The sequence below is a fragment of the Planococcus citri genome, chromosome 4 (genome assembly GCF_950023065.1).
Source record: "Planococcus citri chromosome 4, ihPlaCitr1.1, whole genome shotgun sequence".
Classification (NCBI taxonomy): Eukaryota; Metazoa; Arthropoda; class Insecta; order Hemiptera; family Pseudococcidae; genus Planococcus; species Planococcus citri.
This window is the reverse complement of record NC_088680.1, coordinates 20,895,753-20,908,407: the sequence shown is the minus strand read 5'-3', so window position 1 is coordinate 20,908,407 and position 12,655 is coordinate 20,895,753. Positions and strand designations below refer to the sequence as shown.

The 12,655-nt window shown below is 33.5% G+C and overlaps 1 protein-coding gene across 6 annotated transcripts in view; it reads right to left on the bottom strand.

The window, feature by feature from the left end:
- chico overlaps positions 1-2,504 on the bottom strand; it is a 79,154-nt gene extending 76,650 nt beyond the window's left edge. For 2 of the 6 annotated variants that reach the window (XM_065360112.1, XM_065360111.1), the window contains exon 1: positions 2,279-2,499. In XM_065360112.1, the coding sequence (XP_065216184.1) occupies positions 2,279-2,332 (54 nt within the window). In that variant the 5' untranslated portion in view covers positions 2,333-2,499. Of the gene's footprint in view, positions 1-2,278 lie in introns of all 6 variants that reach the window. The other 4 variants (XM_065360114.1, XM_065360115.1, XM_065360109.1 and 1 more) reach the window with 3 other exon arrangements.
- Between the last annotated feature and the right edge of the window lie 10,151 nt (positions 2,505-12,655).

Below are 12,655 nucleotides of genomic sequence, written 5' to 3'. Positions count from 1 at the left end.
AAAAGTTGATATACTGGAGTACATAATTATGTGCTTTTCCAGGTCAAAAAATTATTGGAGAGGAGAAAAAAAAATTGATGATTATTCTCATAAAACTAACTTGACATTTGTGAATTGGCGAGTTGATTCCCAAAATACGAAAAATGGTCGAATTTGATACTCAAGAGTCAGATTTTGGCTCTCAAGAAGCACTCGATAGAAAAAATCAAAAACGACCTGGGAATCAATTCGGACGCCGGAAAAACAACGCTAGGAAATCAATTCGACAACTCCTGATTCTTAAAAAACCACTTGGGAATCAAATCATCTACAGCCAAACGTTAGGATCAACTTTATCAATTTGAACTGGAAGGGAATCAGAAAGTCTCTAAGTATATCTACAATAATTGATGATCAAAAGTGTTCTTTTTCCTCAAGATTTCAATCATTCTGACGATAATTTGTAGGTACCTAGAAATACTTCATTAAATTATGAATGATTTTCACGGTTTTTCAATAATTTTTCGGAAATAAATTGCAAACTTAGATATTTTTGGCAAAATTGCAGGATGGTTTTTGCATTTTTAAAGCGTTTCTAGAAGAAAAGTTCGTACATTTAGAAAAATTTAAATACATTTTTCGACTTATTAAAATTTTTTAATGATGTTTACAAAAGTTTTTCAGAATTTTCCTTATTTTTAAGCTGTATTTTTTCAAATAAAATTCTAATATTTTTTTCAATTTTTTAGAATTTTATATCCACTTTATTTATCCATTTTATCAAAACAATTTGGAAAATGTTCATGACTTCAAAAAGAAAAAATATAATTTTATTCAGTTTTAGACATTTTTGGAAGAATTTTGGTAAATTTTTAATCTGTTTTTTTTTTTTGTTTTTTTTTTCAAATAAAATTCTAACAAATTGACAAGTTAATTTCAATCAACTACACACAAAATTTTAAAATTTCAAACCATTTTGAAGAATTTCAACTTCTTTTTTTTCAATTTTCTAGAATTTTATGTCCGCTTTATCCATTTTTTTTTTTTTTTTTTTTTTTTTCAAATAAAATTCTACCAAACTGACAACTTAATTTCAATCAACTATACACACAAAATTTTAAAATTTCAAATCATTTTGAAGAATTTCAACTTCTTTTTTTTCAATTTTATAGAATTTCATGTCCACTTTATTCATTTTTTCAAAACAGTTTGAAAATTTTCATGACTTTTCAAACAGAGAAAATTATAATTTTATTTAGTTTTAGACATTTTTGGAAAAATTTCGGTAAATCTAAACAATGTATTAACAGATTTTCTTAAAAAAAAAAAAAAAAAAAAACCATGTCAAATTACAAAATGTTTTGCATGAATTTGAATTTCAAATAATTTCATTGAACACTTCATCCAACGAAAAGTGATTGCCTTTGATCAGATCCTTACAATCCATGGATGCAATTTGACCGACCATGTTCTAATCAAATTTGTTCAAATCAAAGTTGGTATAAATCGGATTAAATCTGTTTAGATCTGATTATCAGGTCCAACAGGGGAGACCTGATTGGATCTGACTGAATCTCATCAGATTTGAGATCAAATGAGCATTCTTATCGGATTATCAGGCCTCTTCAAACCTGATCAGAAAACCAATCATTTTCTGCTGGAAATTTTTTCAAACATCAATTTCAATAATTTATATCGGTATTCATTTCACTTTCTTTTGGCCCAATTTTTTCAAGAAATTGGCCCAAAATTTCGAAATGTACGATTAAACAGCATGAATTTTTAGGAATCTTTCAAACATTGTATTTTGAGAGTTATTTCTGGCATGGGCGAAAAAAAGTCTATTTTATCGATATTTCGCAAATTTTTTTGAAAAATTTAGCCCCAATTCTCTTTCTCTAGATATTCCTTTTTCTATTTTTCTATTTTTATTTATTTATTTATTTTTTTTTTGTAAAAATTGAGCCTTTAAACGCGATTGCAATTTAAATGGTAATTAGAAATAGTGTTCCAAAATAATTATACTGCCGCCATTTCATTTCTTCATTAATTTATGTAGTTTTCGAACAATTTTGGACAATTTAGAAGCTCGTAGAATCCTCTATTTTCCATTTTTTGTAGACAGCTGTGATTTGTTCTGGAAAGTGGAAACACTTGGATACAAAAAAAAAAGAAAGAGAACTTTGAAATATCATCGCGTGGTGCAAAACTATTCCTACACTTTTTTGTTTCACAATGACCTTCAAAATCCCAAAACCACATTCGTGTAAACAAAAATATTCGTTAAGCTATCGCTTACCTTTCTTTTGAATCTTTTCAGTGGTAAAATTATAACATCTCGTAAACATCCCATAACGTCCGCGTTCGTTCGAGCGAAAAAAAAATAAACAGACAGGCCTTATACGAGTAGGTCTAGGTAAGTTACGCGTACGTAGGACGTATAGAAATTCCAGAAAAACAAATCTTTTCCACGTACCCGCCACAATTAAATTATACGATTCGTAAAATTATATCATTTACGCGTAATTAAACTTGTCATTTTAGTACAAAATAAAATAGCCGGCGATACAGATTTGAATTCCGATGTAAACATTCAACTTTATCGTTATTAGCGCTCGTGTAGCCTATTTCATAAAACAATAATAATAATACGAGTATGTATGTACTAGGCTAATAATGAATCATACTTTTAAAATAAAAACTCGTCAATTCTCGGTACAAAGATGATAATAACTAAATCATGCAGTTGGGAGAATTCGTCAGCGTACGACGAATTGTTTATGTATGTACTTATTATACTCGCGCAGCTTCCTATGTACAAAATATAAAATACATTTTACTTTGATCTGATTACATTAAAATACCTGTTCAGTTTTTACGATGCAGGTAGGTAAAGTAAATTCCCAAAGTAAGTAGTTTTTCGAAGAAATTGATTTTATTAGGCAGTATACGAGTAGTAAGTACTTCACAACAGAGTTGCAAAGTTATACGTACGTACGTAGGTAGGTATTTGTCGATAAAAATTCAAATTTTCCAATACCAACGACCGAGTACCGAATTTATAATTGTTTTGAAAATCTCTTCTTTTCGTTCGAGTAATTAAACGAATTTTATCGCCGTTAATTGTCACTATACAATACAATGTCGATGGTGATTTATTATTCAAACGCATTTCGAGGAAAATTTCGGTAAAACGATGTAAACACGAGTTCATAGTGTGACTTTACTAAGTACTCGTAATCTTTGGGTGTACTAATGCTACCTAGTACCTACCTAACTAATTCCACGCATTTAAATCATTATTCGCGTTATTATTCTATTTACCTACTCGATGTAGAACCCGACAATACTGATTCTATTGTAAGTTGTTTTTTTAAAAATACATATGTATTTGTATATCTGCTATTCTTCGCACATATTGTACGTATGTCTATGTAGGTAGAGGTACAATGTACAGTTGCACATGCACACGCATTACCTTCTTGAAAAGAGAACGTACACGCGCCTTTGACATATCTCTCTCAACAACGGAAGCAATGCAATCATTGGAATAAGCAAATTTTTCGTCCATCCTGTTTAAGAAAGAGCAGCGTGTAGCGGTACAGTACTTCCTTTTAACCTAATTCAATATTTAAATATCTATTAAAGAAAGATTCTCGAAAAATTACTTCGAATTGTGCATAAATTAAATAAAAATGACATCGAATTAGTTTTGTGATTTGTTCATATAATAAAAGCTTCGAATAGCTTTTAAATAGGTAGGTACCTAGTTGTTTAATTATCTGTTTATGGGTCTCGGTTCAAGTGTTAAAATATAAATAGTTGATCAAATTAACAAAAAAAAAACATATTTTGAATTTTTTTTAGTTTGCATAAACTTTTAGAGAAATGACTTCCCTTCACTTTTCCTAGGTTTCCAGATTACATATACTCCATTTTTCCAGATTATTCAGCCATCAAAGGTCAATGACCTTAGGAGACCCGACAGACAGACAGACAGACAGACAAATAACCTCGTGAAGCCAGACAGACGGGTCAATGACCTTAAGATGCTAGACAGGCTGACGACCTTGAGAAGTAGCTTAGGTATGTAGATACATTACAAGCAGACCACTTTGAGAAGCTAGACGAGTAGGTCAGTCACTGCGAGAGGCCCGACAGGCGGACAGACGACCGTGAGAGAACGCACAGACGGATCAATAACCTTTGGAGGCCAGACAGACAGACGACTTAGAGGCCGGACAAACGCGGGTCAATAACCTTCAGATGCCAGACAAACAGACACACAGACGACCTTGGGAAGACAGACAGATGGGTAGGTAAACCTTAAAAAGACAGGACGGAAGACAGACGACCTTGAGAGGCCACATAAACGGGTCAATGATCTTCGGAGGCCAGACAGACAGATAAATGACCTTGAGAGGCCACACAAACAGGTCAATGATCTTCGGAGGTCAGACAGACAGATAAATGACCTTGAGACGGTGGCAAAGAGACAGCATCAAAAATAACTTTATAGGTACTATACCTACATACCTATTTAAATTTATCGTTGGCGGGACATGAATCTTTTTGGGGGGGAGAAGGATGAAAGGGGTCAAAATTTTACGATTTTTTCCGACCTTTTCAATAAGCAGGGTGTCTACAGGAATCTGTTGAACCAAAAATCACTACCTTTTCATTATCTTTTGAAAAAAATCACTGCCTTTCAAAATAGTTTTAACCCCCCCCCCCCCCACAAAAAATACAATAATTTTTTTTTTGTAAAATTAGGTTTGATTATTAGTGTTTTATGGTTAACGAGTTACCATTCAAGTATTTCGAGATTAAAATTTTTCCAAATTACGTACGAAAGATTGAGATTTTTTTTTCATTTTTAGCAGTGCATGATTTTTATAACTTTTACTCGTGTAAAGTCAAATTTTCCACCCCCCCCCCTATTTTTCACTACCTTTCAAGCAAAATTGCTGAAAATCGCTACTTTTTCACTACTTTCACTACCATGTAGACACCCTGATAATGTTTTCGAATATTCCGAACATTTTTGAAGAAGGGGGAGGGGTTGAAATTTTGTAAAGCTGTTTTTTCGCTGCCGCAGTATTTTTGAGTAGGTACCTATTCTAAGCCTTTTTGGTGAGAAGGAAGAAGGGGAAGGACATGTTAACAATATCTCAACGATTTCAATTCATTCGTTTTTAAAATAAAATTCTCAAAGATTTTTTTTTTCGTTACACTTTTTCAACAATTTTGATCTAAAAAAAAGTAAAAATACTACTGGTCCTAAATTTTTTCAAAATCACTTCTGATGGTAATTTTAGTTTTAGAAAATCATCAAAACAATCATTTTAATCCATACTTTCAAAAGATACGAGTAATATGTATCTTTGAAAATTCAATCTTATATTTAAAATGACATACCTATTAGTCTACATGCAATGCAACAGAGCGAAAAAAATAATATTTGAAGAAAATTTTCGTTATTTTCAATTCGCTAAATAGAAAGCTCTGAAAGTCTGCCACTTACGAATAGAAATGCGGAGAGTTGGCAAATCATAAAATTTTGAAATGAATTTTTTTCGAAATCCTACAACGAGAGGATACGAACGTATAAACTGGAAAAATATGTTATTTTCACTTTCTCTAAACACAAATTTCACAAGCTTTGTTTGATTTTATTTTATTTTATTTTAAATCGAAATTTTTAATCAAGTACAGTCATATGTACATTCAAATTCTAAAATTATATTATCAAAAAAATAAACTCATCTCAAAAAACATTCTTTTTTACCTTTTGAAAATACGAATTTTTGACATTTTTTGCCATCGCTTCGTTTGAGCATTTGTGGTTTTTTTTTTCAAATTGAGATCGAACTTTTATAAAAATCTATTAAGTAAAGTATACGTATTCAAGTTTTATAAAAAATGTTCAAACCGACAAAATACACTTTTCACCTGAAAAAAATGTCGTTTTCATTTCCTACTTCTCGAAATTAGCTTTTTTCTCACTCAACTCACAATCAGACCGGTTTGCTTTTCATTTTCAAAATTCAAATTTTTAAAAACATGTAATTGAAATTCTAAAATTTTGAGCTAAAAAAGTAAACAAATCTTCAGAAACATTGTTTTTTTATTCACCTTTTGAAATCCGAATTTTTCAAAGCTTTTGTCTTCGCTTTGCTCGAGTCAGAAAAATGCATTTTTCAATCTTCCATAAATTCAAAAGGGAAAATAACAATTTTTATATGAGCCCTAATGCAAATTTTATCAATTGGAAAAATATTCATTTCATTTTTTATTTCACTTTAAAAACTCGTCATTTTATTCGGCAAAATTGGTTGGTATTTTTTTTCTCGAGGCAAATTTTTCGCCCCCCTCCCCCCTCCACACCAAAAAAAACACCTCTAGTTTTGTTCATTTCAGGTCGACTAATTTCTGGGAAATTTAATAAAAGACAACAACAAAAATCAATAGTCACAACTTGCATTCAAATATACGAACCTGACAATGAGAAAAAAAGAGAACGAGAAAGATTCTCATAAGGGAGAGGGAATAAAATTTTGAGAGCCCGATTCGGTGCATCTTCCAGGAGCCTCCAACCAAACCAATCCGTCACTACTTCGATAAAAAAAAAAAACAAAAAAAAACATGACTTTCTGGCAGAAATCAAGACACACAAGTGAAAAGCAGGACAATGCTTCATTGATATTCTTCAAGTCACATTCCCGTCAAAAATGTCAAAAACAAACAAAATTCGCTCAATTTGACAATTATTTCAAATATGTATTGACATAATTTTCAGACTTCACTCCAATTTTATTCGCCCCTCTTTTCAAAAAACCACCACTCTTTGAACTTCTTCCTCGTGTTTAATATTTGAATTCTGAAAAGAGTAAAAAGAATAGCGAATCGAGTCACGAGCAAAAAATGCAACAATTCCCGAATTCTGTGAAAGTGTAATAGAAATGTCCAACTCAATTCGTATTTCGTGTTCGCTTTATTTGGCAATGCGTGTGAGGTCTTCTTCGAAAAAATCTCCGACAGGCGACAGGTTATCGGAAATACCCAGGTACATTTAATGAAATGTAAACATGATTTACAAGAACTGTTCAAACTATTATAAAATCAACCATACTCGTACCTACATCGATAATTTCCTACACTACTTATATCTTTTTTAGACATGTTGTAATTTTTTCCGAGTATTTCTTTTCTCCTCTTTTAATTAATTGGTTTTCCATTTGCTCCATTTCGACTCGAATATCGCCATTATCACCTATATTTATGAGCACATCACCTGTTTTGTTAGCAGTTATGCATGACTATCTACTCTATTAGCTGTATAGTTTGCATACCACTGGGCCAATTCAAGAAAAAGAATTTCGATTGTTTCCGTCTACGTCTGTCTGGTCGTGGTATCGTAGCATTTTACTTATGTATTTATGTAGAGGTACCTTGCTATACTATACTACGAAACAGATCGAGATATCATTTAACGAAACTATTTCTGGAAATTAGTTTAAGACAATGATTTGAATTATATTTAGTATGGAATGGGTTATTAATAGCGACGAGTAGCGACGACTGGTATACGTGTAAAATGGCTGTTGCTCTATGAGCATTATGTACACTAATAAGTGTCTTTGTAATGGTATCTGCGGTAGGCTGGGTATGATGGATACCTTGAACAGCGACGTAGAATTTAATTAACTCGCTCGTTTGGGACATTTAGCCTACGTGCGCTTAGGAAAATTAAAAATTCGCCGAATTCATTTATGTATATTAAGGGTACCTTTGCAGTATAGTACCGTAACTCATAGGATACCATTTAAAGGAAGCCTGATTATTTTTTTTCCTGCAGGTGGATCATTACACGTCAATTCGACCAAAAAGTGGTAAGTGGGGGGGGGGGGTCGGCGATTTGTTTTGAAATTTTTCCTGTGGAAAGACCTTCCGAAGAGATGACCAATGGCACAAATTTCAGCCCTCTAGCCCTTTTTTAAAGGCTGCTAGGGGGTGTCAAAGTTTTCAGTAAACTTGAAATATCATCCATTTCAACAGTGGATTACTCGATAACCGCGATACCTACCAAAATGGGACCTTTTCCAATAGTTGGGGCTTTTGAAAGACTTTCTGGTGATATCATAAAAATCAGTGTTGCCACTTTTTTTCGTACAAAAAATTAGCTCGAAAAGTTTCAAAACGTAGTTTTCATGTCGTTCCGACTCTCAAAAATTCTGAAAAAAATATATTGTGGACAACTTTTCATGCTGAACAACATATTAAAAAATGGGGATGACATTATTTCGTAAAGTCGATTTTAAAAAATTGAAAGTTTGCGGAAAAATGCGATTTTTTCATTTAAAACATGAAAAAAAGTTTTGATTGGTAAAGTTGACCTATTCAACCCCTATTTTTACATATCCGTTCAAAAAGTTGAAAACCCCCTTTTACTTGATGAATAAAATCATCACAAAAAAATCAAAACTCGAAAAATTTCAATTTTCAATTCCACACATCAAAAACGTTTTTTATTCAGTTGCCTTATTTTGACCTCTTTCTGATGTATTTCATGAAAAAGTTGATGAAAATTACATTCATAGCAAAAAAATTAAAATTCATTCATTTTTTAAATATTTTCGAATTTTGATTTTTTTTTTGTGTTGATTCAGTTGATTGAGTTCATTTCATCAAGTGTGTGAAAAGGGGGTTTCAACTTTTTCAACGGATATGTAAAAATAGGAGTTGAAGTCAAATGGGTTTATTTCACCAATCAAAACTTTTTTTCATGTTTTAAATCAAAAAATCACATTTTTTGCAAAATTTTGATTTTTTTAAAATCAACTTTACGAAATAACACCATCCCAATTTTTCAACTCCCGACATTCAGTGACCACATCTACATACCTGCTATGCAATACCTGGTGCTTCGTGGAATCAAAGAGCGATTCTATGCCCCAGTCAGTGCTGCCAGTGTGGGGGATCTTCTCCCATACGAACAATGTCTTGACATGCATGAACCAACTGACTTGTGATGTCAAGACACTCGCGAGACCTGACTCATCTCCTCTGCTGCAGAAATAATGAGGCGAAGAAGCTTGGGAAATATGGCTTTAACAGCGGTCGAATCCAATGGCCTACTCGTGCTGGAGGAAGCCAACAAAGACATGTTTCTACAAGGGCCCTCCTTTACACTGGCACACTGTGTCAGCCTAGACCTCATAATGTCTGCTGGGATAGCGAGGGACTTCATCCGCCACTTTGGAGGTAGAGAGATGCTGCTGACCCAACCACACAATGTGGGGGAAGTGGCTACTCTAAAGCATAAAATTGAAGGAATAGTGAGCCAGGGTCACCACATAATATTCTGCATCATCACAAAAATCCACTACTACAACAAACCAACATAAATAAGAACTTCTCCCTTGGCATCCGAAATCTTGCTAGGGAATGTACATACTAAAAGAAAAATCAAAAAACTTGCTATCCCACGGATCGGATGTGGGCTGGACCAGCTTGACTGGGGCCAGGTATGGTCAATCATAGTGAGAGAAAGAGAATTCAAGGAGATACCTATCAACATCAAGGGGTGTAATTGGACCTCCCCCAACACCCGCTCTAAAACTAATTAATATCACTTGTAAATAGCTAAGGTGCACCGGGGCAAGTCAGAATGATTTTTCGCAATTTCAACTTTAACCAGCTGTTACTCCCCTTCTAATGAACCAATATGGTTCAAATTTATTATGTAGGTTCCCATAAGGGTTCTTAACCTATGGTGAAAATTTGAGCGCGATTAACACAGTAGCTTTTGCTCAGTGGAATAAAATATAAACTGTTCTGACTTTCCCCAATTAGGGGAAGTCAGAACAGGCTAAACTTTGCAGAGGCGTAGATCAGAAACGGAGTGTCCTACAAAAATTGCATAGAAACAAAATTGTACAGAATTTAATTCTCTTTGAAATCACTCTCATCAGATTTTCACTAGGACGCACGTTTCGTCCGCTATATGCGAAAAACTAAGAAATAGAAAGTCTGTATTTTAGACCAAATTCAAAACAAGTTCAAAACAACAACAAAATACAATTGAACCAAAGACATCTAAAATGAAACTGAATCGCGAAAATTTTTATGCCGTGATGAAGTAGGGGTAGTACCCTCAAGTCACCTTTAGTGGCACTTTGCCAGATATAATCCTCTAGGCGCTACAGCAAGTTTTCTAACTTACCCCGAATTCCAACTTCCCCCAGTGCACCTTACATATAACAGTGTAACAAATTATCAAATATTCTCCCCAAATATAACTTATTTACATACTTAGTACAATGGATGTATATGTGACCATCTGCGATAAAACCGACTATCTATCGCAAAAATCGAAAAATGTTCTTTCGCCTATTTTTGGGCGTTAAATGGTTTAGGAGACAAAAATTTGCGAAAATTTTTTTTTTGATTTTTTTGCGACGGATGGTTGGTTTTATCGCGGATGGTCACATATGTGTCCATCCTCGGCATCCAAAATTACTCCAACTTTATCCACTATGTAAGGTGGAGCCAAGTGTTCCCACTTTCACACACAAGAAATCATATCCTTTTGGACAATTCTGCTCTAGGAGATCTCTTTTTGAGGTAGTTAAGTGTACAGTGGTGCCCAGAGACCTCCTAGGCCTACCCCCAAATGTGAGACTGGTCGGGGGTCGCTCCAAATCCGCAGAAAGGGGGAATGGGCTACATCCTAGGGTGACCACTTCCTCAACCCTGAAGTGGTGGGAGCAATTCTGGGATACTGCCTAAGAGCTCCGGGCCTTTGGCCTAGTATGGGGGGGAGGGTCCAGCAGTCCCAACCAAAACTGGGGCCCCCACTCAACGTGGCTCCAGGACCACTGGGTGGCCAATTCAATTCAATTCAAATATTTATTGCAGGTCACAGCTTTCGCTGCATTTACAATGTCATATAAAATATAGGTACTAATACAGATAGGTATCAATAACATGTAGCATACAGGCCATTTTTTCAATGTTACATACATTTATAGAAGGGTTTAAAATGATAAAAATTATTGAAAATGGAATTAAAAAAAGAAAAGAAATACATAAATGAAATAAAATAATGAAAATAAATGAATAAAAAAAAAGCAAAAAGAAAACAAAGAAAACAAGTAAACTTATGCGTTTAGCTGCAGCATTTCTTCAACATCATAGAACGCATATCTCTGTAGCCAATTTTTTAGTTTCTTTTTAAAAAGGTTTTTGGATTGTATATTTTTTAGTTCTTGTGGTATTTTATTATAAATTTTTGAGGCCAAACCCGTCCCCTCCCCTCCTAGTTTTAAGCAAAATTGAAACACTCTCAATCTTGGCTTAGCTTAAGTTATACATAGTTTTTATAGCTAAATTTTAGTATTAAGTTTGTCATTTACCTAGTATTAGAATTTACATCACCCTCCCCCTAAACTTAAGATTGTACTGGTATTATTCCTGCAGAAGGGGCCCGCCCCCTCACCGCAGGAATAAGTAATTGTAAGATGTAAATAATATTCAAAAATAAACCCTTTTTTTTTAAAAAAAAACCACTTCTAGGTTGAATTGATGTGGAATGACCCAGGTACAAAATAAAATATGTATACAAGATAGTATCTCTTTGGATTTAACGACGAATCGACCTCAAATTAACCATCTACCCTGTGGAAATAAAATTTGAAGAAAATTTCAAAAAAATCGGTCCAATGGTTAAACCGCGAATCGACTCCCAAAAATTCACCTTCTCATTTAAACAATTATGTACTCAAACAATAACCTATGGCTAATTATTTTCCTCATTCTAAATGGAAATTCGCGATAACGAGAACAAAAATAACACGAAAGACCCGCCGAATATTTCAAACCACACTCGCAGACTTTGATCCTGCCTAAAAAGTAAACAATATGTATTGTCGCGATAATAAAGTAAACGCGTGCATTGATTCATACGAATTCCTGTACTAATATGCTAAAATGTGTGTCGATAATGAAGCAATTTATAACTTTATAAGTATCAAGCAGTACTTTGTTTTCACGTTCGTCTTCTTTTCCTTGCTTCTAAAGGACCGTTCATATCGACAGTAACAAAGTTATAAAAAATTTCGTTATTCTTATTGTTATTTTTTTACCTTTGATACAATGAGAAATACTGCTCTATGCTCTTTTCTGTTTTGATCATAAAAGTCATCAGTGCAAAGTTTAAGTAGGCAGACGGTGTATTTTTCCATTTTTTATACCTACTCGAATAAATTCTAATTCTGGTCGAGTATTTTGTTCCAAATTCTATCAACCTTATCATTGGCAATTACGATGAAATCGAGAAGTACGAGTATCAAGTTCGTTGAAATTACTCACCACGATTACGTAAAGTTGGTTATTAAAGTTCTAATTTCGATGTACTATTTAGATCGCCTCGTTTACTTTTCGTATACGTTATGAATGATTTTATTGAAACTTTTTTCATTTCTCGATTGTATTTGTATATTAGATTTTGGAAAACAAATCAGATTCAGATGTAAATATAAATCTATCGAGGGAGGTAGCTAGGTACATACCTCTACCTACCTATAGAATGTTGTGGAGTGGAATATTTTCCAACGTGTGTGTATTTTTCATCTGCAAATTTCAAGTTGTTTTTTTCGATTTATACACCGAATTC